Source organism: Gasterosteus aculeatus, chromosome 7, assembly GCF_964276395.1.
Source record: "Gasterosteus aculeatus chromosome 7, fGasAcu3.hap1.1, whole genome shotgun sequence".
NCBI lineage: Eukaryota > Metazoa > Chordata > Actinopteri > Perciformes > Gasterosteidae > Gasterosteus > Gasterosteus aculeatus.
Window position 1 is genome coordinate 27,204,956 of NC_135694.1, and position 25,603 is coordinate 27,230,558.

Here is a 25,603-nt window from a genome sequence, read left to right on the forward strand (position 1 = left end):
GGCAAAGGGAAAATTCAAAAAGAGTTTTAAACTGAGGGACGAAAAACGCGTTGCATTTTATTTCTCAAAATACAAGCAAAGACTTTGATTAAGCCAATTGGCTTGAATTGAATATAAACAATACGCATTTGAAATCAAAACAGGTAAGCATTTGGATTTAGATGCGGGTACAATTGTTACGGGCTGTGGCTGTAACTTATCAAATGATCACTAGGTAACTAATAAACTAAATCGTGAAAAACTGGTCTGATAATATTAGTGAATTAGACAAAATATCAGATGTGTATTACACTCCAGCAATCGGCAACCGCATTATTAATTTAATAATTAAGTCCTATTTTGAAAACGACAATTATGCGCGCGCACAAACATGCGCAGACACAACCTCCTTCCCCCGCGATGATTATGTAATGTTGTTATCTCGAACGCCCCTTCACATATTTGTGTCGTTCTGCGGCGCTTCTCTCGCCTGTCCTGGCATGCAGCGTGTTTAACATGACATTCCAGGATTGAATGGGAGTTCCCGGGAAGAGGCCATATTGGAACGTATCTGTCACTCCCAAAGAGCCAACCTGTGCGTCAAGATAGTTGACTTCCTACTTTCACGCAAGTTGAGCGTTACGCCACCTGGAACCGCCTTAGGGCGTCTTTACACCGCTCAAAATATGGAAATAAGTTATATATAACCGTATTTTTATGATAATAAGAAATTATTCGCGTTATTAAAGCTATAGGCTGATTAAAAAGGGCGCAAATGTAAATTATAAATATGACATCCACGGTATGACATCCGCATTCTTGCGCATGCGCAAAACAAGCACATTAAACACACTCTCAGAGCTGTTTACCGACTACGCCTGCTGTCCTGTGTTTCATACTTCAGATTACCCGACGAGTGCCTTTAATAGACTCCCAGTCAGAATTTCGAAACGAAGAAAAAAGAAACAGATTTTCGCCGGACTAAGCGAAAACCGAAGAGGAAGCAGCGGCGGACCATCTCATCGCCAAGCTAGTAGCCCCCCCTTCCCGGGTTAAACCGGCTCGTCTCCGCTTCCTCTCTTCCTGTTATCTCCGTCGGCTCGGCTCAGTAGTTTAGCAGGCTTGCGCTGAGAGACGAGGGCTGCTCCCTTTCGCCTCCGCTTGGTCCGCGCAGCAGCACAGTGACACCAGACATTCCGCCACCATGGCTGCCACGGACGTTGACGTGTTTTCGGTGAGTAAAAGCCGCGGCGTCTGTTGTTTTCTCTTCTTCTTTCTTTCTGTGCCTTTACCGCCCGATGAAACCGAAGACAAGTGCAGCCGGGAATCACCTGGTTGTAATTAGTAAAAGTGTTAGCTGCCGTTAAGCTAAGCCCCCCCCCCCCATTGGTTCGGAAAAGCCTGTAATGTGGGTTTAGCCGAGATGGTGGGGAAACTGATTTGTGAAACTAATGTCGTGACTTGCCCACCTTACATTTTTTTCCTCCATTTTTCTTTATGTGGGTGTCGCGCACGACACCTTTTTACACTGTTTACAGTTGACGTTATTAGCAACGGCTGTAAAGCCGGACACCATTCCGGGAAGGCTAACGTTATTCTGTCATATCGCTGTTGTTGAATACAAGAAGCACGGCGGCTAGCTAGCAGGTACGAGTACTTTGAAGCGGGGTACCGGTGTTATAAACACAGTTGAGCCCCCCCCCACCTCCTACACGTAGACAGCAGTAACTACACAGTGATGAGCCGCGGTCACGTGTGGTTACATTTCTACTTCCTGTTCAGGCCCCCCAAATTAAACACGTTGGTCACTTTTACCCCCATGTCAGTTTCTTTCTTTCTTTCTTTCTTTTTACAAGCCATATGCTGGACAAGTTATGCCCCCCATGGCTGAAGGCCGCCTGTGTTCCTCTCCTGTTGTTGGGAGGGAGAATGCATCCTGCATTGTCTTCATAGTGACATGCCCAGGCTGTCATTCGGGTGTGACCCCTGTTCGGTTTGATGATGCAACGCAGGTGGCAAATAAAACTGGCAATGACACAAAAGCATCACGGTCGGCTCTCCGGCACGTCAGGGATTCACCAAAAACAAAAAAGAGGCTTTTTTGGAGAAACCAATGCTGTAGTGTGGAGGCGAACGCACATGAGGCGGATTTGGAGACGGTGATTAACTTTTTGGCAGATGCTCGAAGAGCTCTTTTTGTGGTAGTGCTGCTTACTGTCAAATTCACTGAGTTCCAGGGATAAAGAGATTAAGAAAAACACTCCAGGCCACTCCTATCGCTTCCCGGTGCAACACACGTCTCCCAAAAGAAGCTGCATTGGGTATTGCACATTTGCCGTTTCCTAAATTATGTAGTAGTAGTTTAGGAAAGGGGGTTAACTTCAAAAATGTCTTTTTTTTTTTTGGATTACGAAATGACAGAACCGATTCATCAGAGAAATGCTGAGACTGCAGTGAAACAGGCCAGTGGAACAACAGTCAGGCAAACAGTTTGTCCGACTTCCTGTCTTAACGTTTTAGAACTAAGTGGGACCATATTGGACAAACTGACAGGCTGTGTGTGTGTGTGTGTGTGTGTGTGTGTGTGTGTGTGTGTGTAAGGGCATCGTGTTAATCACATGCAGCTATTGATAGGGACGTGTGGCTCGTCGCATGTTGGCCCACATCAATCCCCCCCAATGGCTGTCCGAGCGTTAGGAGAACATTCCAGTCCGGGGCCATTTTAAGGGCGATCAATGGAGCCAACCACCCTTAGATTGTCTTCACACACAGATTGCGTTGTAACCTGTAGAAAAAAAGTGATGCTTTTCGTTTGATGTGGTTATGTAAGGAAGGGCCCTCCAACATAAAGCGCACGCACAGCGCTTACTGACCCTGACGAGGATTGTCTCTCCCGGGAGGCCGGCATACACAAAACTGAAATTAGCTTCACAAATAGCTTAAAGGCCAGAGACAAGGGGTGAGGAAGAAGGGGGCGAGTCACTTGCACTTCTAAAAGTGCAGCTCTGCCCGTTTGTGCAGAGAGTTCTTAACATGCAAATGCATGATCTGCATATGTCCTTAATTCACTCTACACTTTAAGCACTTTCCACGTTGCTCACGACAGTACACAGAACATACAAAACGGAGCTGCCTGTAGGCAATCCTGTCAAATTGGATGTCACAGATGAATCATGCCGGCCGGGCTGCTGCCTCTGTGGCGATGAGTCAATATCCATCCATAGAATAGGTCACAATGGCTCCAAAGACATATCCGGAACCCGTGTTGGGACGATACATCACTGTAATAGCTTTCACCGAAATGTAAGCGAAAGCCGAATGATGATTTTGAGTTGTGATCCCTCTGCCAAGATGGCCAGGAGAGCAATCCAGAACGTGTACAGAATGAACAATATAACCCATTTACAGTACGTTCATTGCCTCGTCGATTGTATCAGAACTTACTGATAAAAGGATTGGCTGCATCCAAAAACAGAAACCAAATAACTAGTATGAGCATTCCATAACATGCATGAGTAGTTTAAGTAGTTAAGCTTTAAATTCAGAGGGGGAAAGGGGGCAAAGCTCACCAGATCCAAGTTCTACCCCCTGGTCCATAGAGGACATGGCTGGTGGCTAATAACATAACTGAAAAGAAATGGGATAGTAAACGGAAATAGTTTTGTTGATATCTGTGCTTGTTATTTACGTGGCTCACACGTCATCTACATCTCACCCATCAACATTTTTTACCATTACAACATCACCGCTAGCAAGCACAAGGTGTGGTACTTCTCCCGTTATACTTCTGATTTGTTGCTGTCGGATGAGCCGTTAAATCTGTTGTGTGGTAATTTCTAATAGTAATTTAAAAGAACTCTTTCAGATCTGGAAGCTGGTGCTGAGTGCAAGTCCACTCAAATATTATTACAATTCAAAGGTCGTGAGGCACTTTCACAAACCCACACGCCTTTGGACAGGAAGCTGCTCTGAAGAGCACTGAGTGCGTGAGAGTTTGTCATTGAGGTTATCACGTGGTGTCCTCCGCTGAGGTGAATTAGGCCCAAACTGTCCCCAGAAGCCCCCAAACGGATATCTAAATAAAGCCCCGATGCGTCTTTCTTAGTCCAAAGTGTCCTTAGTTGTGAGGCAACAACAAGAGGCTGATGAGAAGACATGTTCGAATCAAGCTGGCTCGTCATTTTTAGTCATAAAGTAGACGTCAGTAGTTTCATATTCTTTTACAGCAGCCCTGAACATGTTAGCCTATCTTGAGCCCGTAGATATTCTAAAGTTTGCTGAAGACATCATTGACAAAATCTAACAAAATACATAAAACCATAGAGTATCATTATTGATAGCAAGTTCAGTTTGAGGGGATTTTGAAATTGCATTTAGTTTTTCAATATTAGCGTTTGTTGTACAAACGGACAGGCAAAAGACAATAACATAGTTCAACTAAAAACAGTTAAAACATCTGGTCAAAGAAAAGATCCAAAAGACAAAATGAATTATCAAATGAAATAAATATTGAATATACAAGTATAAGAAAGCCATTGGAAGGGAGTCTTTAAGAGCAACTCAAAAGGAGATTTTAGCATGTCTGAAATTATCTGGCAGGTTGACGTTGTGTGGTAGTGACAGACAGCCCCATCCGGTCCTTATATAAATATAACTGATTCACCAGTTTGCGGGCTGTTTGAGTTGCTTCGGTTGGTTTGAATTCTAGACTGAAGCACAGTTGTCTTGACCCGTTCTAAAGACTTTAGAGCAAAAACATTCATAATTCACATTATGTTGTTGCCGAATACCTCAAAACTAAACAACCATGTGATCAGCCCGCCTCCATCACAGCTACTTGCCCCTTCTGAGTCCCAGACCCGCGAGGTTCCCCCGGTAGCTGTCGGTGGTACATCTCCACCCAATGGCTGCTGTTTCAGTAACAAAGGCCAACCGGGTTTCTTTCTGGCGTCGTGACCCGCGGTTCATGTAATCCCGTGGGAGGGGCGGGGGGGTCGTGAGACAGAAAAGTATTTGAGTTGGTTTTGATAGTGAACGAGAAAATGACCAAACGTGGACATGTTCCCATGACAATAAGCACATGCTACAGATGCATGAAAGCATAAACTAACATGCGACTAAGGCTGCTCGGTGTTTCATCTTCCTCTTTGTTGATGCAAGTTTCTGCACATTTTGCAGATCAAGCATAAAATCCACTTCTTCTTCTTCCTCTGCTTCTCCAAATCTTATTTTATTTTATTAAGTGAAGGAACTTGACGGTGTAATTTCTTTTAAACATTATTCATTACTTTTTTAATTTAAATCTTTTATACAGCCCTTGTGATTCACACACAAAGATCATATGCTACCGGCGGCCCGGTTCAGTGCGGGGCCAAGTCGGCTCCACAATCGCCTGTTATTTTTTGCTTTGGCTATCGCTGCTCTGACGTCCCTGCGTACCTTGAATGCACACAGTTAGCTGCAGTGCAAGTTCCCCAGACCTGTCGTGTGAGACACAACAGTTCTTTTGTCAAGGCGCCCTTTAGCAAGACGCCTTATCAGATGTGTGCTGCAAGCAGATTCCACACGAAGCGATGAAAAGAGAGCATGCAGGCCTTTATTTATCTTCCACTGTGTCAATAGAGGCAAAAACAAACCAGCTTCCTTCAAGGTCCGAAACCCTCCAGTGTGAATGGGATGTTCTGGATGGAGCCTTCGCCGCCAGCTGACTCCTCCCGCGAACCACCTGTTTCCTCGGCTCGGCCTCACGTTTCACCAACATCACATGTAGAAAGAAGCTGGTGTGGTTATTCTAATTATATTTCAGTGGGTTTTGGATTATTGCCGACGATAAGCTCCTTGGCACGAGTTGTCCGTGCTTACAGCACGCAGTCGGCCGAAGTGAAAAGCTTGCGTCGCACTCTAAACAGACGTGAGTTAGTTTACACAACGAGGATGTAAACCGTTCCAAAGACACGTAAAAGCTTCCAAATCCAGGACAGGCTCATTTACCGACTTGTTTTATACAGCAGAAAAAAACATTCAAATATCTTAAGGTTGACTCTGAGACGAGGGAACTCATTTCCGCTCTTCAGGGCGTGTTCCTGCTCTATTTACAGCTTGTATAGATTTTCTTTCTTTTTTCTTTCATTGAACACGGATGTCAATGAAATGTAATAAAGTCGCCGTGTGCTTCAGCCAACGCCAGCTCATGTCAGATTACTTCACTGGTGTTCCTGACACAATAAGCGCAGTTTCTCTTCTTCTTTCTCTCACACACACACACATGCTTTGGTCATCCTGTATTGGGCCGTTGGGTCTGCTCCATAACTCGTGCAGAGCCGTCCTGCGCCTCTCTCTTCACAGCCCGTGTTTCGCTGACATCGGCCTTCAAGTATTCGGTCCTTCGTGGCTCGGCCCAGCAAGCTCGGGTGGCCTCGTTCACGACCCAGTAGCTCCCGACCTCCCGTCTTTGTGCTCTTAGGGTCCGGGATGATCTCTCCTAAATGCAGAGTGATTGTAGGTTGGGTGTGCAATGTAAATGCAAGAGAAAACTCACATAGTAGTGGCTGGGATTCATCAGTGCTGAAGTAGCTTTTACATGTTTATGTTGTAATTATTCCAAAGACCTGTTAAACTCTAAGCGACTTTCCAAACTCATCTAGACATTGAATGTCTAGATGAGTTCGTTTCTGTGGTTTCTGAAAGTGCATCTTTTTTTTACCGCGTGATGAAATGTCTTTAGTTCCTCACGCTGGCGAAAGACCATGAAGCTTATCTATCTCATAACGTCAGGCGATGACTTACACATCTGCAGAATGGAACGCGGCCTCTCTCATCAGCATCGGAATGCGATCGCTCCAGCTTCAGCTCCTCCAACCTCAGACTAATGTCTTCCCCATGTGGGCCTCGCTCTCATGCGACCAGACATTTTAACGGTTTGTTTTGTCTGTGCCACTCAGAACGAAGAGAAGCGTAACCTGAACTTGGGCGGACATGTCGGGTTCGACAGCCTCCCTGACCAGCTGGTCAGCAAATCGGTCACGCAGGGGTTTTGTTTCAACATCCTCTGTGTGGGTGAGTAGCGAGCAGCAGCGTGTGAGCGTTGTCCTCTCAGCACGTCCAACCACGACAATACAGCCCACAGTCGTTTTCTCTTCTGAGATGATTTAACTCTCCTCCCCCCCCTCTCTCGTCTCTCTCTACCTCCCACCACCCGCAGGGGAGACTGGCATCGGCAAATCGACGTTAATGAACACGCTCTTCAACACCATGTTTGAGAACGAAGAGGCCAGCCACTATCAGAACGGCGTGTATCTGCGGCCGCGAACATACGACCTGAAGGAAAGCAACGTCCAGCTCAAGCTGACCATCGTCGACACCGTCGGATTCGGCGATCAGATCAACAAAGAGGACAGGTGAGGACGGCCGAGCGATGATGGAGGACGAGCGGCCGGCGACATCATGAGTCATGAGTCATTGCAGTCGGTGGTGGAAGACGCACACAAAGTACCACTTTGTAAACATAGGGAGGAGTATTTGTATTCCTACAAATTGGCTTGTATTAAATCTGAGGGGTTGTGAGTGTAATTATTGTGTAATTATATATATATATATATATATATATATATATATATATACACACACACACATAAAACCTTTACACGAAATTCCCAAATTCTTGTCACTAAAGCCACAGTGCCAAGGCAGAATGGATATGACAATGCGTATAAGTGTGCTATCAAGAACATTTAGATATATTCTGATGAACAGCGCTTATTGCAATTTCCCGAGTCATTCATTCATCTAAAACCACATCCCTGTCAGATTTTCAATCCATACCAGTAAGGTCCACGATGATTCTTCCAGATACAAATGAGAGAAATGGACCCAACTGATACCAGTGGAGGTTTTGGGGTTTTCTCTGATAGTAAGACAAGCAGGAAGTTTTTTTTAGCATGCAGCTGTGGAATGCAGTGTTCTTGCTGTGACCTAGACAACACGGAGCACTCTCACGGCCTTTGATAGCAGCTTTTTCTGTAGGCCGTATGAACCAACATGCCGAAGGACGCAGCCTGCAGAGGACTGTGAATGCACAGTGAGAGGGCCTCAAAAGGTCAGAGTCGGTGCATTCCTCAGAGACGATTGAATCGGGATGCGACGGGAGAGGACAGATGATGGAAACACGGTGCCGGCTGAGGATGTGAAATAGATCGGGACTTATGTCTCCCTCTGAGCTGTGAAGTGTGGAAAGATGGCTGTTTGCAGAGCAATTGTTAAGACCCAGCCGGCCATCCGATGCCCAATCTGAGAGTGGCAGCTTTTATTGCCCATTATGTGAATTAGAAATCACTGTCTAAAAACAATGATTTATGGGTTCAGGTCAGAGTTCCTTTCCTCTGGCGATGCGTTGACTTGTTGCCCTTCCTTTCCGGTCTCGTTTGTTTAGCTGCACTCGCCACATTCTCATGCGCGAACGCCGCGAAACAGCGTTGCCACATACCGCTCATTCCCTCACTGTGATTTACTGGTGACTCCGTCGGCCACACATACAGAGCGCTGTGAGAGCGGACGGGATGTTTATCGCCCTCTGTGATTTGTTTCAATCACACTCCCGTAAGCCGAGCACAAATGTCACGCATGGCCAAGCTGCACAGCTCTAAGCTGAGATCTTGGCATCGAGTCGGCTCGTCGCCGGAAACCTAACGGCCCTGGTTCATGTCACCGGTGACAAGTCCGTGTTTCCTTCCTCACTCGTCCCAAAAGCATGAGTAAGAAGACAAATATCTATGCTTTTACCCGCAGACATAAATCTTCTTCATAAAGTTTCTCTTTGGCTGCCTCCACAGTTACAAGCCCATTGTCAACTACATCGACACCGAGTTCGAGAACTACCTCCAGGAAGAGCTGAAGATCAAGCGCTCGCTCTTCAACTACCACGACACCAGGATCCACATCTGCCTTTACTTCATCGCCCCGACGGGACACTCCCTCAAGTCTCTGGACCTCGTCACTATGAAAAAACTAGACAGCAAGGTAAGACACGACGCACAGTGGCCTTCGTCAATGGATCCTTGTGAATGTAATTTAGATTCAGAGAAAATCCTAAACATCCTCCTGATTCTCGTCTCACTGTTTTGAGTGACGTTTTTGCAGCGGTCCAGCAGTCTGTAATCGCGCTCGGAGCCTCATTGATTTGTGAGGTTTTGATCGCTCTCGTGTGAGCACCACTACACAGATCATTGATCGGTGTGTTGTTGCCGGGCTTCCGATGAGGGCGGCTCAGTAGGGACGCGATCACTGGCTTGGCCTCAATTAGAAATCTGGTGGAAAAAAAAGAAAATCTCATCACAGCAGCCAAACGCTTGGAGCGTGAAGGAAGGGGAGGGGAGGAGAGAGGGAGTTTTATTGTGGGAGGACAGTGTAATAAAGGGTAAGGGAGATATTTCTGAGAAGAGCCGAATGCTCTGCTGAATGGCAGAGTGGAAGCTTCAGCTCTGCTCGCGTCCGGCGATGCGGCGATAACGAGTCCTGAACTAAAGCAGATGGTCCGCTTGTGACCAAAACCTGCCGGCCTACCTCGGCCCGCCGCCAACGCACGGCTGCTCTTCTCTGCCAAATGTCTCCTGGTGCTGTTCAAAGCGGTGACCGGACACTTCAGCCAACTGTCCCCCTCGGGGGACTCGTGGTAAATTTAGGAGGACTTCAGTAATAAGGACTGAGTAAGACCTAAATGTTATTCCCATTTGATTTCAATTGTATTGCTTAGGACACCCACGTTTCACCTGAGGGACGTCTTTATTCTTCCTTTTCATCAGACGCGTCACACAGAACGGGCCAAAATCCAAAGTCAGCGCTTTTTCTGGCTGCGAGGCGCCGGCACTGACCTCTGGGCCTCCGTGCTGTCGTTACCAGCCAATAGAGTGATCAAAACTTGGCGCCGAGCGCTTGCCAACGGTGTCCTGATGCCATCCAAACTACCTCAGCCAGCTCGCTGCACGTGAGCTAAATAGATTATCCTTTTGTGAACATGAGCTAAAATGTGTTTGCCATCCTATAGCGGCTCGCCCTGCCACCCTCTCGCTTAATATGAGTGAAAGCGAAGCCGCTTACCACAGTTAAATCTCCCCATCCATTCACGTGAACCCCCCCCTGTACGCCTGTCAGCACCATTTCAGTTGAGCGCTGGCTTTTTAGTCCTTTTCACACTGCCGGGAAGCGCGGAAAGTGTAAATAAAACAAACCGCAATGAATGAGGCCGGCGCTTTTTATCCAACGTGATTTGGGCCGATGAGCGTGCAGCAGTGGGTTGAGTTTTTGGATGAGTGGGTGGCCACGGTGGCTCAGTCCCAGCCGTCTCTCCGCTGTGGGAAATAGGAGTTTTCCTCTGAAAGCAGGAGCCGCAGTGTGGAGGGGCCGCCGTTTTGTTTTACAGCCTTGATGGGGTGCTTTTATGCGGTCGCCTCATTCGGCATGAAATAGTAATGTTTTGCGGGCAAGATTTGCCGCTACTGACCACATAGTGCCATTCTTTGCACTTTTCTGTAAGCACCAAATGGCTGCAGGTTGAGCACAGAAGTACCTGCTGTGCTTGTACATGTCATACGAAGAAGCCTGACTAGGTCACAAATTAACAAGGTGTTTGACTGATGAAACGTTACAATAATTAGTTCTGTCCAATCAGCATTCCAAAACAAAGTATTCTCTTGTACAACAACAATAATATTGTTGAATGTTGAGCAAATATGAATGTTGATCTGGAAGCTAAATGAAGTAAATAGCTGTCTGTTGATTAGCCATGCAGCAGGAAAAACCAGGGACGCATACCAGAGACAACTGTCCCCTCGGTCCGTGGAGTTCGTTTTCAAGGGTAGACAATGGTGTTTTCCCAGGAAATTAGGAAATGCCCCGATCCCTCCCACCACTCCTAGAGCGGATGGCTTGGCCGAAGGCGGGAAGAGAGATAAGTGTCGGAGGAGGTGTCCTTTTTGTTCTGAATATTCTTTTCTTCTGTAAAGTCATTACTGGTTGTTTGTGGAGGTCATGTGGAGGACAAACGGGACGTTTTTGTACTGTCGTCATGTCAGCAGTTAAAGCTGCTTTAGGATTCCTCACTGCCCGGTTATCACACTTTTACACAATTACCACCAGTGAACTCGGTTCTGTTAATAAGGTTTATATCGCGGGACCGACCGCTCTGCTCTGAATCAATGATTGGGCCTGCAATGTGACTCGTAACCAGCTCTGGTTCTGCCTCTGAGGGGATCCTCCTCGTCCTCCCGGTTGGGGTTTGGGGCAATGCAGACTAACTGTGTTTATGTTTGCACATGTGCTGCTGATTGGAGATGGAGCCCCGTTTGTTTTCCTAATCACTGTTTGGTTTGTGTGTCTGACTGCGCTCATATGGAGTCTGTTGTCTGTTTTGTAATTGGGTCTTCAGGATGTTCATCGCTTTTGTCCCGCTGACAGAGAGAGATCGGATGCTCCGGACTGGAATTCCCTGTAGACGTTGCGTTGATTATCTGCGTGCGTCTGCTTCCGCGCGCATCGAGCTCAGCGGCCGAATGCTTTGTAACACAAAGCATCATGTTTAGTTAAAGCCCTGTTTTTCTTTCCCCAGGTCAATATTATTCCCATCATCGCCAAAGCGGACACGATCTCGAAGAGCGAGCTGCATAAATTCAAAATAAAGATTATGAGTGAGCTGGTGAGCAACGGAGTCCAGATATATCAGTTCCCGACGGACGACGAAACCGTCAGCGAGATCAACGCCTCCATGAACGTAAGTCGCGTCGAGACACTGTCGTCCGTTTCACCGTTCACAGAAGACATTGTGTGTCACGTGCTGAAAAGCTCCGTTCGTTTGTATTGTTTAGATTTGCATTCCACAAATCTGAGCGTACGGAGGGACGAACGTCAAAATATGTGAAATTACCAACCGGGCTTGTGCTGAGATGTACAGAATGAAACCACAGTGACTACTGGTTCTGTTTGATTGCACCAGTCGCCCATTTCTCAGATTTGGCTTTGTGTGCATTTGTACATTTTCCACTGTCAAAATACAGCGTGTGTATATAAAAATAAAGATATGCACTTATCGGTAAAGCTGAATAAAAGCTTTAACCGTTCCCATGAAGCGAGCCCCCTATCTTTGGACTTCTTTAGTTCCCATTTTATAACCGAGATGACGCATGTAATTACAGTGTGCCCAAACGCACACCCACACGTGCACAGATCCACACACAGTAGATCCTCTCATGAATAAGCGAGGCTTCATTTGCTTTGCCTAGACACCGTATCCCCATCTATTGATAGCCGGTTACATCAGCGCCCACGCTGCCAGCTGGTCCCGACTCGACACCCAGGTCCGGAGGTTGGGCCTCAGGCCTGTTTTTCCCATGATGCTTCACTGTCGATCCTATCACGGCTGTAGTAGCTGTGAGAGAAAGTGTTTGTGTGTGTGTGTGTGTGTGTGTGTGTGTGTGTGTGTGTGTGTGTGTGTGTGTGTGTGTGTGTGTGTGTGTGTGTGTGTGTGTGTGTGTTTTAATCACTTAAAGTTTAACAGCTGAGCCACATGTTACACTTAAAACACAGCTCTGGTGCTGCTCACATGTCGCCGTGGTTACACTTGCCTCTGGTGTGGTCGGATTGTGAACGATAACAGACATTTAAGCGACTTTTATATGAAAGTAAATGCTGAATTTTCATTGAACATGTTTGTTGTGTTATTTGTAGTTTTTCTAGGGAAATGCAACTTGTGTAAAGAATATCAACATGATGAAACTCTTTACAAAAGTCTAAACCTGAAGGAAGAGGGACCTGGACCCCTTTCGGTTGCATCTGTGGCCTCTTGACCTTTTCAACCCACATATTTTCTTCTGTCTAGGCTCATCTGCCCTTTGCTGTGGTCGGGAGCGTGGAAGAGGTCAAAGTGGGCAACAAAACCGTGCGGGCCAGACAGTACCCCTGGGGTATTGTGCAAGGTGAGAACCGTTCTCGAGCAATTTAGTCTGTACGTGTGTGTTTGTGTACGGGGCCACGTTTGACTCCTTTACAAAGGCTTTTAGCAATAAGCTAACTTTGAGGTGCACTTAGTGTCATTGTACAGTCGCATTAACGTGTCTTCAATTGGTAGGACATCTGTGTAACTTGGATGAGTGATTAGAGAATGATTAGTGATTAGATAAGATAATTAATTGTTGTCTTTTATTGGGTTAGATTTGATATACCGGTACACTAGTTGTTGGCTGGTTGCTAGGTTACAGGTATTAAGGTAAATGAGGTAAAAACAACTTGATGAGGCAATAATGAAATGAATTGTGAGCCATATGCACCGGTTAGTAAGATTCACCAAAAGCAAAGGAACTGCAAGAAAGAGTGGCGGGCGCGTCCCACAGTTTGCCTGTTTATTTCTACCCTCCCTGTCAACGCGGAGCGCCCTCCAGCTGTGACTTCACGCAGAGCGACTCTACGCAATGAAGGGCGAGCGGGTAGACGTCGTTTTAAGAAGCTGCCAGCATGCGTTTGTGTGCTAGACATGTGAATGGTGGTAAATGTTTTTCTTCATGAGCACGTATGGTATATTCCTCCGTGTGTATTTGTGTGCGTCTCTTGTCTCACACAGCTCATTCCTCTGTGCTTGTCAGTAAGAATAAACATTTTAATTGAACAATTTTGCCAAGAGTTGTGCTGTGAGAAAATAACTGCTCAGATGGGAGATGCACTCTTCTTCCCTCCAGCTCTCTCTCTCTATCACTTCCTTCGTCTCCTCTCTCCATCATCCCAACCCTCAGAGGGCACGCTGTGGTTATTTATAAAGCCTGCTGTGTGTCTCCTGGGGGACAGATTCTCTGACCGCGTCAGTCACCGTGACGCTCGTTCTCTGGCCTTTTATTTAAACTAAATGTTATATTTGAGATGTTTGTCTTCATATTCCATCATCGAGGCTGCAAGAAATTATGCTGCCAAGTTTACATGAGAAGATTAAGTATTATTTCGAGAGAAGAAACTGAACACATGTAATTTGTTCTTTGCTTTTGTAATTGCATCTAATCATGTAATCAACCATGTCCATCGTCTGTGATGCGGTGTAGCTGCTAGTCGGCCTGCTTGTTAACCGATGCCTCGCCGTTCATGCCGCACACGAGATGGCACGGGGTCTGAAGTCGGGGACAGAAGAGGACACGAGTCTCAGTGTTTTATTCCGCTTGTCCGACCGAAAGGACGGCGTCTGTCAAAGGGAAACAGTTTGCGGATGCCAGATAACTGGTTATGGTAACCAAGAGCCACGGGACATTTCCATCAACTTGAAAGAAGGACAAAGGAAGGACTGTCTGCTGATCGGAGCATTGAAGGGGCTCTTTGTTCTTTGTGTTTATCTTCCCCAGGATCTCTGCTCTGTTATCTATGAACTCCAGACTGTCTGTGACATGGAGCAGACCCCCGTCATGCTTCTTCTCGGCGAGCTCCTGCGCTTATTTATTTGTGCACACATGTTCTAGTGGGTGTTTCTGTGTGAACACGGATGTTATAAATCATGCATCTCAGAGTCTTTTAATTCTTTCCTTTTCTTGCTGCATCCTTGCAGTTTTTTTCTTGCCGATATGTTCAGGCTGTAGCTTTTTTTTCTTCTTTTAAATGCATGAGTGAAAGTTGGACTTCCGTCTCAGTCAAGCCCACCAAAACCCACCTGCAGCTAAACAGCAACCTATTCAAACCATATCAAATACATCACTGGGAGGAATTAAACAATGACTTTTCCTTTAGTTTCTACCAGCAGATTTAAATGTTCACAACTGTTTGCTGGATTCCAATGAGATTTGGTACCGATTATCCACACTTCTCTCTTAAAGCCTCCAGCGGGTCAAAGCGTTTTCACTCATCCGGTGAAATAGCAAAGTTTCCTCACGATTGTACACAATGGTTCCCAGACGGATCCACATGACTTTGGAAATCTGATCTCGCACCACCATGAGGTCCACGTTGTGGAATGTCTACCCAACCATCAGGAGGATTTCATCGTGAAGTTAAATAATTCTGCCGCTCGGCAAAAGCACAGCATCAAATGATCGGCCTGGGACACGTGAATCCTTCGGGATGTATTTTCATTTTCCCCAGTTGTGTATTTCCATGAATTCTTTGGTAACTGCAGATGTATTGCGGCCGGGTCTCTGCTCTCCATTTAGATGTTGCTGTTCCCACGCAGGCGTGTGTCCGGCTCAGTGCTGCAGAAAAGTCCGAGCATCGGCCCTCATTCAGCGCTCGGGGAGGGGGGGGGCAGAGAGACTATGAGATGCCAAATACACAGAGAACCACTCCTGTCTGTTTTTAACTTGTATACTCCCACTAATGATGTTTGGTCAACCAGGAAATTTGAGCAAAAACAAGAGCGAGTGATTCACTGCTGCGCGCTTGGCAAGATTTCACGACGTTTTAAGTATACCAGGGAGAGTTGTTCACTTTCTTTCGTCTCTCTCTGCCTAGTGAAGGAACGTGTTGTTCCTACGGGTGTTCGGCCACCCTGACTGTTATGTTGCACTTTTTAGTTGTTGCTATCATCCCCCGCATGCTGCTTTCACAGTATTTGCCATCAGGAGAAGCTAATTGGGCCTTTTCGAAGACGTTATTGCCGAGCTCACACCTTATGGTACTTAAATGTCCCGTCCTCCACCTGTCGGTACCCCCGAGGTTCCTGGCAAAAGCCCCGAAGGGCCTCATGCTTCATCTCTGCTCAGGCCCTCTGCCACCTCACACACACACAGGGGGTCGATCACAAAGAATAGAGCCTTCAGACCACGCTTTCCCATTTCAACAAGTCCATGTTGCTTTAGGTTGTGCGCCAGCTTTCAAAGAAATGTAAAGATTGGAGGATAATCAAAAGGTTTCCAAGTTTCCACGTAGACTGGGTTATTAAGTCTGGGGGGAAAAATAACGCTCTTGATCAGGAGGGTGCAGAATTGGAGCGTCAGCAGGACGCATTCCAGCCGCAGAGGCGTCTGTGCAGCGCGGCCGAACAATTCATGTGAGCTTCATAGGAATGTTCCACGTGCCCTCGCAAAATGTCGAACATCATCTTTTAGATGTTTCTCCGTGAAAAATTTGCATGACGATGCAAATCATGTCAAAGTTGTACACAGTCGACATATTCACAAATGGATATTTCAGCCCAATCATGCATCAATTTTCTGTACTAATAATATCTGAATATCGATTGGATGTTTCAATATGATCTGAAATTATGAGCTAATCTCTGACCTGGTTTTCCAACATGCTTTAATATGTATGATCTTGGTATGAATAAAACCCTAGAGGAAGCCTGTTGCCCCTCCCACAGTGACCTTTTACCGTGACCTCATAACACAACTAGAAACCCAGCAGACCATACTGTGGCACTGGAGCAAAAATTCTGCCCCCTCGCCGCCATGAAACCCTTTAACCGCGAGCGCTAAGTTGTCAGGAGTGGCTCCAGTGTGAAGAATTGACATTAAAAGTGCTGAACGGCTCCCATTTAGCAGCTCCTCTGTGTTGGCCGACTGTTACGGATTTGTTTTAATTAAATGGTGTGATTTATTCACTTGTTTTTGTGACCACCTCACATTCCTGCAGAGAGATGTGGTGTGATTTCCTGCTTCTGATGGAGAGGAAGCCGAGGGTTACAGGGTGACACGAGGGCTGTTAAAATAAATTAGAAACAGTTGAAGAAACAGCCAGCCGCAGCGTGAAGGCGAGGAATAAAGACGCCGTACCTGAAACGAGATACGACTGCGCGTTTGTTACTGTGGCAACCAAAACCGACTTCAATGACTAAGACGTGGCGACTCTCCTAACGGCGGCGTGCGTTTCTCCCCCTGCAGTCGAGAACGAGAGCCACTGCGACTTCGTGAAGCTCCGCGAGATGCTGATCCGGGTCAACATGGAGGATCTGAGGGAGCAGACCCACGCTCGCCACTACGAGCTGTACCGACGCTGCAAGCTGGAGGAGATGGGCTTCAAAGACACGGACCCCGACAGCCAGCCATTCAGGTAGAGGGAGGGAGCGAGGGCCACATGAAGCCAAAAGTGTCAGCGGCGATACCTAATGCACGTCACTCTCCTTTCCCCTGTGCAGCCTCCAAGAGACGTACGAGGCCAAGAGGAAAGAGTTCTTGGGGGACCTGCAGCGCAAAGAGGAAGAAATGCGACAAATGTTTGTCAACAAGGTCAAAGAGACGGAAGCAGAGCTAAAAGAAAAGGAGAGAGAGGTCAGTCTCATTTCCTTTTCTTGTTTATATGGATGCACGGCAAATACAACGCTTTAAGCACATTACAAGTCTAATGCTAATACCTGACAAGGTACAAGATGGAGGCGGCGAGGTACCTCCTATTCTTAAGTGTGTTTTTTCACATCTCCCCCCCCCAGCTGCACGACAAGTTTGAGCAGCTGAAACGGATGCACCAGGAGGAGAAGAGGAAGGTGGAGGAGAAGCGGAGGGACCTGGAGGAGGAGATGAACGCCTTCAACAGGAAGAAGGTGGCGGTGGAGACGCTCTCCTTAGCTCAGCCCATGAAGAAGGAGAAGGACAGGAAAAAGTAAGCCCATCCCGCCGCTCTGCCCCCCCCCCCTCCCTCCTTCCCAGCCTGCTCCTGTCTTTATCTAACCCCGTTGTCTTTTCGCCGTGTGCTTTCGGTTGTGAAATGATGTCTCTTTTCTTGGTGCACTAGCATCTCGTGCTCGCTGGTCCCTTCTCTCTCTCTCAAAGTGTCCCACTAACGAGGCTTTTAGCTGACCCGTCTCCCGACACACGAGCGCTTCGCTGCTGTTATAACGGGCCTGGCATGTGCTAAGGAAACGTCCTCCCTTTTCTTTTTTCTTCTGTCCTGCCCAAGCTGAACATTTCCCGTCCTTTCACTCGTTCCTTTCTGCCTCGCTCTAATTATTCTGGATATCCAGGGAGGAGGCGGTGGAGCGACTGAAAGCTCGGCTCCTGTAGAGGAGACGCCGGGTACAAACACACCGTTTTCTCCAGGAGTCCGCTGATGGCTCGCTTCAAAACAGAAAACAGCCTTTTCATGTGTAGCTCATTAGCTGCACGTCATGTAGACGGCTTTTTCTGAGGCATGCGTTTTCAGACAGCGTCTGTGTGTGTCTGTTCATCTCTGTAGTTTGACTGACTGACCCATTATTCTGTTTTTTGTCTATTTATGGTATGGAAAGTTCCTTTTAGCGGTCCTTAGGGAACGGCTGAGGCTTTAGCGCACAACAACATTGTTCTGCCAACGTGTTGCCACATGACGAATGGCACAAAATGAGCTCCATAGAGGAGATACGTTAAGTGTGCAAGAACACGCGCCAGGGCGTGACCTGAACCTCGTCCAACACTTTTTGGATGAATTACAATGGCAAACCATTGTAAATATATACATTTGGTTTATGTTGAGGTCTCCAAGTTAGTCCTTGATCTCCTGTAGTGAGCGTCTGACTTCCTGGGAGGTTGGAGATGATCTCAATTCACCTGCTAAATGATGACGTAGTTAATCCTTCATCCTTCCTTCATTCTTCCCGTCTGAGAATGTAAGCAAAGGCGCTTGGCTCCATCTGGTGGCTCCTCACACACTTTGCTCTCCTCTCTGTTTGTTTGAGGAAACTCGTCTTCCATTTTGGGACTTGTGAGGGACGTCCCACGACTCCTCGGTTTGACCTCTGATGTGATTAATTGACTCCAAAGTTTCGTTACTCAGAAACTCTGCATCTTCCATATTAACAAGCAGGGCTGCTTATCTTTACTGCAACGCCTCTTTTCTTCAACTCTATTTCATTGTCTGTTCATTATTATTGTCATTATTAATTCATCAATTACACAAAGCAGTCATTCGATTTATTTTGTTCATTGTTTGTCGTTGTTTTTCAGTTAATTTGTGGCCGCCGTAAACCCTCCCACACACGACCATGGATTTGTCCTCCATCACCATTGCAACGACATCACTTGTTTTTTTTGTGTATTTGTTTTTGTTTTTACATTCCATCTTGACATTGTGCACATGGACCAAAGACACTGAGGATGATGATGACGATCATAACGAAGCCACAGGAGAGAAAACGTTCACTTGCCAACGATGGCCATCTCATTCATTCAGGATCTTTCATTCTATGCTTTTATATATTTACATGCGTTTATATAAGCGCATACATGCATTTTGTTTTTCTATGTTGTGAATGAAAGAGTTTGTGTTTTTATGTGTGTTTTTTTTGGTTTTCCATCAGCTACTTACAGAAACAGACGTTCATCCTTTTGGTACGAAGACGGTCGGCCGGTCATTTGAAACCCGTTCAACGCGTATTCAAAGGATGTAGGATGTGCTCAATTTTATTCCACTCTGACATTTAAATTACTAATCAAACCTTTCCTAAAGTCTTTTTAAATACCCGAGCGGGGAAGTGTTGTCGAGGTCAGTTGTGCCTGTTAACCTTTTTGTAATCACAATTTCGATTACATTTCATGGTAGAATAAATTCCTGAGCCTAAATAATATTTGTCAAGCAATAAAACCAAGTACCTGTTTACTGTATAAATCTCTATATAAACACAGGTACTGACCACCTCAAGATTAGTCTTAATAAAGATATATGCAACGTTCTGGTGCTGTTCTATATTGACTCAATAAATGTATGTGAATATTTTCTAGAGCTCACTCGACTTACTATGCAACATGTACTAGTTTTTGAATATGAGATTCTTGTAAGAAGCACATTCGATGGTAGAACGTTGTCCACAAATGATGTAACTGTTGTAAACCGTAATGTGAGCGCTGTGACAGTGGCAGCAACCAGGAAGCCAGTACGCACGCACGGGGGTTCAGGAAAACGCGCACGCCTCAGCTCGCTGTCCGATAGGTGCACTGAGAAGAGAGCAGCTGTATTTACTGTCGCAGGAAATAAATACCACCCCCCCCCCTCCACGACTTTGATGTGTCTCTGCCATGATTTGTTTGCTGATATTCAGCGGAGATGAAAGTGAAGCACTGGCAGGTGAAGCTGCTTTTGCACGCACACACACACACACACACACACACACACACTCGGCCTCAACAGCTGTCAGCTTGAGACGTAGCGTTTCCCGTTTAGTGATCTCTATCTGAAGAGCTGAGAAGTTTGCTCAGTCTGCAAATAATCCTCCCCTGCTGCTTACTTCAGCTGTGTGTGTGTGTGTGTGTGTGTGTGTTTTACCACAGGGCTGCATCGTAGCGGCCTGTAACAGCCTCCACCTCTCACTGACCGCTTTTTAGCATGAAAAAAATAAATGAAAAGGTCATCAACACGGGCCATGCACGCTCATTTAGTTGTGTTTTAGGTCCTTTACTGCGACGGCTCCCCCAGCTCTTATTCTGCCCGCTGCCTGCAGGCCTGCCTGGGTCTCTTCCAGCAGCACCGTCTGTGCACCGCTCTCCGACCTTCAGCCCCCCCCATAAAGCGGAGGGATAACGGCTCTAACGGCCTGTTCTGCATGCAGGACGCCGAGGCCACAAGCGCGTTGAGACGCTGTTAAGGGCTCGCACCTCAAGTGTCAGACCGATGAAGACACTAATGCTTATGGGCAGTTAAACTTTGGATTTATCAAGTTTAAACTAATAACATACTATCACTGGATGTTCTGACTCCGGATGTTTCTGATTGACAAGTGCAAAGTGCCCTCAAAGTACCACTTGTGCCCACACGCAGTCTCAAGAGGTTTAATCAGGCAGCATAAGTACAAACACATTAACATTTGTTAGTGGGTACTACGTATGATGGTCCAAATCACACCAGTATGTTCTTGTCTATATCGGAAAGATCTAATATAAAATGGCTTTGGTGTTTTTCTCAAGGACACTTTGTCTCTAGATGTTAAGACAACACGTTCTCCCATTTTATATTTCCTCCATCTCTTGCTGGCCGGAAAAGCAACACCGTAGGACATCACTCTTTACAAGTCTTAGCTTTATTTCTTTGACCACGCAATAAGATGCAGCTGCCTCGGTAAATCAAGGAATCTGAAAATAAAGTAAAATCCTTTACGTCGGTCACAGGCGTGGCGTCCCGCTTGACTGGAGGAATCTAAGCAGACTTTTTACAGTTGAGATAACCGACAGGTTCACATGAGCAACAGGCTCCATATGTGTGTGAGGTGGTGGAGGCCACGCCTCCAGACGCGCTCCGGCGTCGGCCATTATTAAAATACAGTTTAAGTTTACACGTCGCCATCAGGATGAAAGCTCTAGGTGGTGTTTACAAAAGGAAAACAGGATACTTGTATCCCAATACTGAAAGTATTATTGATGCTCGTCTACAGTGTAATAAATAAAAGTCAATGACTTGTCATCAATCAGGTAATCATGATTTCAAAACCACACCTTTCCTTTGTCTACTCCCCCGAAGGTGCTCACGTTTTAAATGAGGAACCGCAGTTGCATGACTGAACTATTAATGAAAAACATTTGCAGCATTTAGTCAGGAAATTAAAGCACTTTGTAAATGGTAGCTTTTGTAAATAACTGCAGAGTAAAAATAAAATACAGAAATTAGTACAAGTCAGTTGGAGGTTAAAAAAAAAAAAAAAAAAGGGTTGTGGAAAAATACAATTTGCATTTATAAAATAAAAAAAGTTCCTTCATCTCAAAGTGCTGAGTGGATCTGGGCGGGAACCTGAGCACCAAGATACAACAAACTAAATCAGGCTCACCTCTCAAACATTAAAATATCCATTCAAATAAAACTTCATCACCGCCTCATGCTTATCCTTCAGCCTCCATCTTGTTTAACAAGTGGCAGATACAAAAAAAGGACACGTAGGTAAAAAAAGTCAAAATAATCCATTAATAACGAGTCAAACTTGAATGGACCGATTCCGTCAGGCTAAACGATTCCCCACCACTTCATGTGGACCCGGGGACGCCGAGGTCCTGAGCTGCGCTGACATGAAACATGGACGGCGTGGACGAAATGTCCCCACTAGTCGTCGGCGGGGTGCAGCGGCGGACAGGGCCCCCGCGGCCCCAGAGCCTCCCCCTCGTCATACAGGCACCCAAAGCCGTCGTAGTACTCGTCCGAGTCCCCCTGCTGTCCGCCGGCCCGCCTCCTCCTCCTCCTCCGCCTCGTGCTGAGACGCTGGGTGGGGCTCCGGGCCCGCTCCTCCTCCTCATCATCATCATCATCATCCGCCTCATCTTCGTCATCGCGGATCTGGGCGCGTTGGAAGATGTAAACGGCGTTGGTCGGCAGGGAGAACTCGGGGCTCCGCAGGTACTCGTCCACCATCTCTTTGCAGTGGATGAAGTCGCCGCTGTCGACCTGCGGGAGCGAAGACACGGCAGCGCTGCAACGTCAAACCCGCCGAGTCACAGTTCACCTCTCAGAAGGACTAAGTTAACTCGGCACTCGGAGAGGGTGCGAGTCCTTTAAGTTCAGGTTTGTGCTCTCAAAGATCACGAAAAGATGCATTCCTCCCCAATGTGGTCACTAATGCGCTTGACCAGGTTTTGAAAGTGTGTCTTTTTCACCCCAAGCGACCAACCAGTGTCAAGGAGAAAAAAGGTTTTATTTAAGGTCACTGGAAATCAAGAGGTTCAATTTAATTAATGAACAGGCGGCCAGGAGAGTGAGAATCTTCTATTCAACCTTTCCAGCTTCAATCTATCAAAGCACTGATGTGTTTTCTATTTACAATTGTTTTTTTAGTTTGCGCAGACATTTTTTTCCAAGTAATATATATTTAAAAGTACGTATGTGTGCTCAAACTGTACTGCAATATCTTGCCATTTATTAACCAACACGTATTCGGATTCCATCAAGTCAAACTCTGGCGTCCTCAGACATGTAACGTCCCGCCGCCTCGGCTGCACGTGCAATCTCGCAGAATGGCGCCCGTGCCCCCCCCCCCCTCTTACCTGTGCTTTCCTCAGCAGGTCGGTGAAGACGGAGAACCAGTCGGGCGTCAGCGCCTCCAGCTCCAAAGTGATGATGGCCAAGGCCAACGTGGAACCCTTGAACTGCCAGAGCTGGTGGCAGGCCATACAGTGCTGCACCTGCCTGGTCCACAACGCCGCCTGGAAGCCCGCCGGCCTCTTCTGACGACCCGGCATCGGCGGCGCCGCGGGGTCCTTTTCAGAGTCCCAGCCGACGCCGGAGCCGGGCCCGATGGACGGGACGAGGTGAGGGTGGCCGCAGACGAGCAGGGCGTGGAACTGGGCCGGAGAGAGGACACGGGGACCGAAACGTTAGCGTGATGTCATTGTCCACCCAACCTGTGCTACCTGGTCAGTCAACGTCCAACCTTATATGCCAGACGTAAAAAAGAAAAGAAAAGGTCAACGCATTTTTCCTTTGAGTCCAACAGGAGGACACCGCGAGCGGAATCTCGCCGTCAGGTTTTTAGACCGAGGTAGAGCCGCCCGTCTGCCGGAGGAACCATAGTAACTTGTTCGTATCGTACGTGCTTTTCTGTGTTCCCATTTGTAGGCCGGAACGGTAGCTCACGACCTGAGAGGAGGCTCCTCTTCGAGCTTCAGTCCCTTTCTTCATACTCAAAAACGGGATGAACATCAACGCGCCCCCCCCCCAACGTGTCTTTGCGTTTCCTGCATTCGTGTCGTCGTGTAGCAAAACGCCGCCGGTTTTTAAAGAGAGGGGAGCTCGGCGGAGGCAGATTCTTCTGTGTGGCGCAAGACGGAAATCTGTGCAAAAGTTGCTTTTAACATTTTAAAACTAAAAAAAGAAACAAAGTCCCTCAACGTGTTCTCCCACTTCACGTTACGAGAAATCTGGGAATTTTTGTAACGTAGCAAAAAGAAATTGGAATTGCCGGCTTGTGTCACACCGCAGTCTGTCTGCCTTTACTGAAGCACAGGGAGAGAAAGCGTCGCTGTAAATCCTCCTATTAATCCATATCAAAGTGTCATGGTGGCGAGTCTGTGACTAATAGAGCTTGTCGATTGCTGTTTTACAGAGGATTTAGCAAAGTAATTCCTGCGGGGCAGGAGATGGGATTGTGAGATACGGAATTGTTCCAAAAAATATTTATTTGAAAAAAATGTATTTATTCAAATAGTATAAAGAGAAAATGTCTTTATTTTATTATAGTTTTTATCAATACATTATGTCTCTTAATTTCAAAAGATTTTTGTAAAACCTAAAGTGGAGTTGCGGGGACAATAATCATTTCCGACAATAACTACGACATTGATACCAGTCAGATTGTGACTGTCAGAAATGACATGTTTTATAGTTTGTTTGTGGCTTTTTCTCCAAATGTTAATAATCGCAAAACATAATAACACAGGTGAGGGATGGGTACGGGGGGTAATTAGGAAGTTGTGTCAATGGAAATCCCCTGAATGCTGTGAATCAATACATTGTGTGTGAAACTGTCGGGCTGCAGTCATGGAGCATTCGTTTCCTTTGACACATGTTAAGGGTTCGCGTTTTACATCCACCGTAGAAGTTGGGCGACACTTGGTGACCTTTAGGATCATTACGTCTGAGATGACGGCATGATCCTCTGTGTGCGTTTCCAGCTCAGTCGGTGGTTACTGCCTCAATCAATGATTTGTGAGTTTAATAATAAAACTACCGAGAACAGAGACGAGCTGTTAAACAATAATGTGCCATAAACTCAGTGACGCAGCACGGGACAATCCACACGGCACGTTATGGATTCAACCCAAACGGTCCATCTCAAGTCTCGTGAGGTTTGATAAAACGGTTCGGCAGCAGGAAGTCGGTGCCGTCGCCTCTTACGCTTATTCGGCTAGCAGCCATGAGATACACCTCCGTTCACATCTTGTGCTAAAAACGGATCTTTGTTGCTTTGTTTCACACACTTTATTTTTTTTTTGTAGGTCAAGCACCATTCCATTATATTTCATATTATTATTATGTTAACCAATATAAAATAAGAAAGAAGAACGTCTGCCAACTCACTATGTGAATGAAGTCGACCGGCGTCGCGATGTACAAGTCCCAGTTCAGCTTGTCAAGAATGATCCTCTCCATGCGAAGAATCTCCGCTGTTGAAAAGTTGCATCCGCTCTGCACAACCAGATCCTGAACAGAACCGATCACCTGTTTAAAAACAGGCACCGACAAAGGGAACCAATAAACGTCTTGTTTGGAAACGGCGTTGATGTGAGTTTTTGTCATGGCGATCAGACGCGTCCTACCTCGTCTTCCTCGTTGATTTTGGCAGCCAGGACCAACGAGGTAAAAGCGATGCATTTCAGGTATTTTGTTTGGGCCTATGAAAACAAAAAGACACGGTGTGATTCTTAAGATCCAAGAATGAGGAAATGACACGCTGTGTATCGTCGGAAAAAAAAGAGAGGTTTGGATTTTTGAGCCCAAATTCAATCACAATTCCAAAGTCCAATTAGCTTTTAAATAAACTCTGCACATCTGTTTAACTGTGATGTAAAATACAGATTAAATATCATGAATCTTTGGCATAGTGCCTAATTAACTAAAATCGAAACAGACTTAAAAATGTAGGTCCTAAACGATGGTCGGATGGTTGAAAAGGTTGAAGGTCACTCGTGTAGCGGTCTACCTTGACAGTGAACAGCAATCGGCTGAGGACACAAACTCCCAGCGCGAAGGTCTCTGGACAAAAATGGAACATCCGGTTCATCTCGCCGAGCCA

General features: G+C 46.4%; 1 protein-coding gene across 3 annotated transcripts; it reads left to right on the forward strand.

Moving 5' to 3' along the window:
- On the forward strand, positions 1-25,082 carry septin8a (septin 8a). 3 transcript variants are annotated; one of them, XM_078106803.1, is made up of 11 exons: positions 1-143; positions 884-1,213; positions 6,921-7,035; positions 7,181-7,376; positions 8,808-8,994; positions 11,579-11,740; positions 12,845-12,941; positions 16,812-16,980; positions 17,066-17,198; positions 17,357-17,526; positions 22,875-25,082. In XM_078106803.1, the coding sequence occupies exons 2-11, from the start codon at positions 1,184-1,186 to the stop codon at positions 23,038-23,040; spliced, it is 1,425 nt and encodes a 474-aa protein (XP_077962929.1). In that variant the 5' UTR covers positions 1-143; positions 884-1,183; the 3' UTR covers positions 23,041-25,082. The 3 variants fall into 3 exon arrangements, with proteins under 3 accessions (XP_077962929.1, XP_077962932.1, XP_077962930.1); XM_078106806.1 differs by lacking the exons at positions 1-143; positions 22,875-25,082 and adding exons at positions 435-574; positions 18,846-19,620; XM_078106804.1 differs by lacking the exons at positions 1-143; positions 22,875-25,082 and adding an exon at positions 18,846-19,620 and having other exon boundaries at positions 793-1,213.
- The last annotated feature ends 521 nt before the right edge of the window (positions 25,083-25,603 follow it).

Excerpts from the sequence above, each read along its gene's own strand:
- septin8a (XM_078106803.1), top strand. The coding sequence starts at position 1,184 with ATGGCTGCCACGGACGTTGACGTGTTTTCG. Across the intron at positions 11,741-12,844 it reads AGATCAACGCCTCCATGAAC|GCTCATCTGCCCTTTGCTGT; the intron begins GTAAGTCGCGTC and ends TCTTCTGTCTAG. Across the intron at positions 17,527-22,874 it reads AAGGAGAAGGACAGGAAAAA|GTCGGTGAAGACGGAGAACC; the intron begins GTAAGCCCATCC and ends TTTCCTCAGCAG.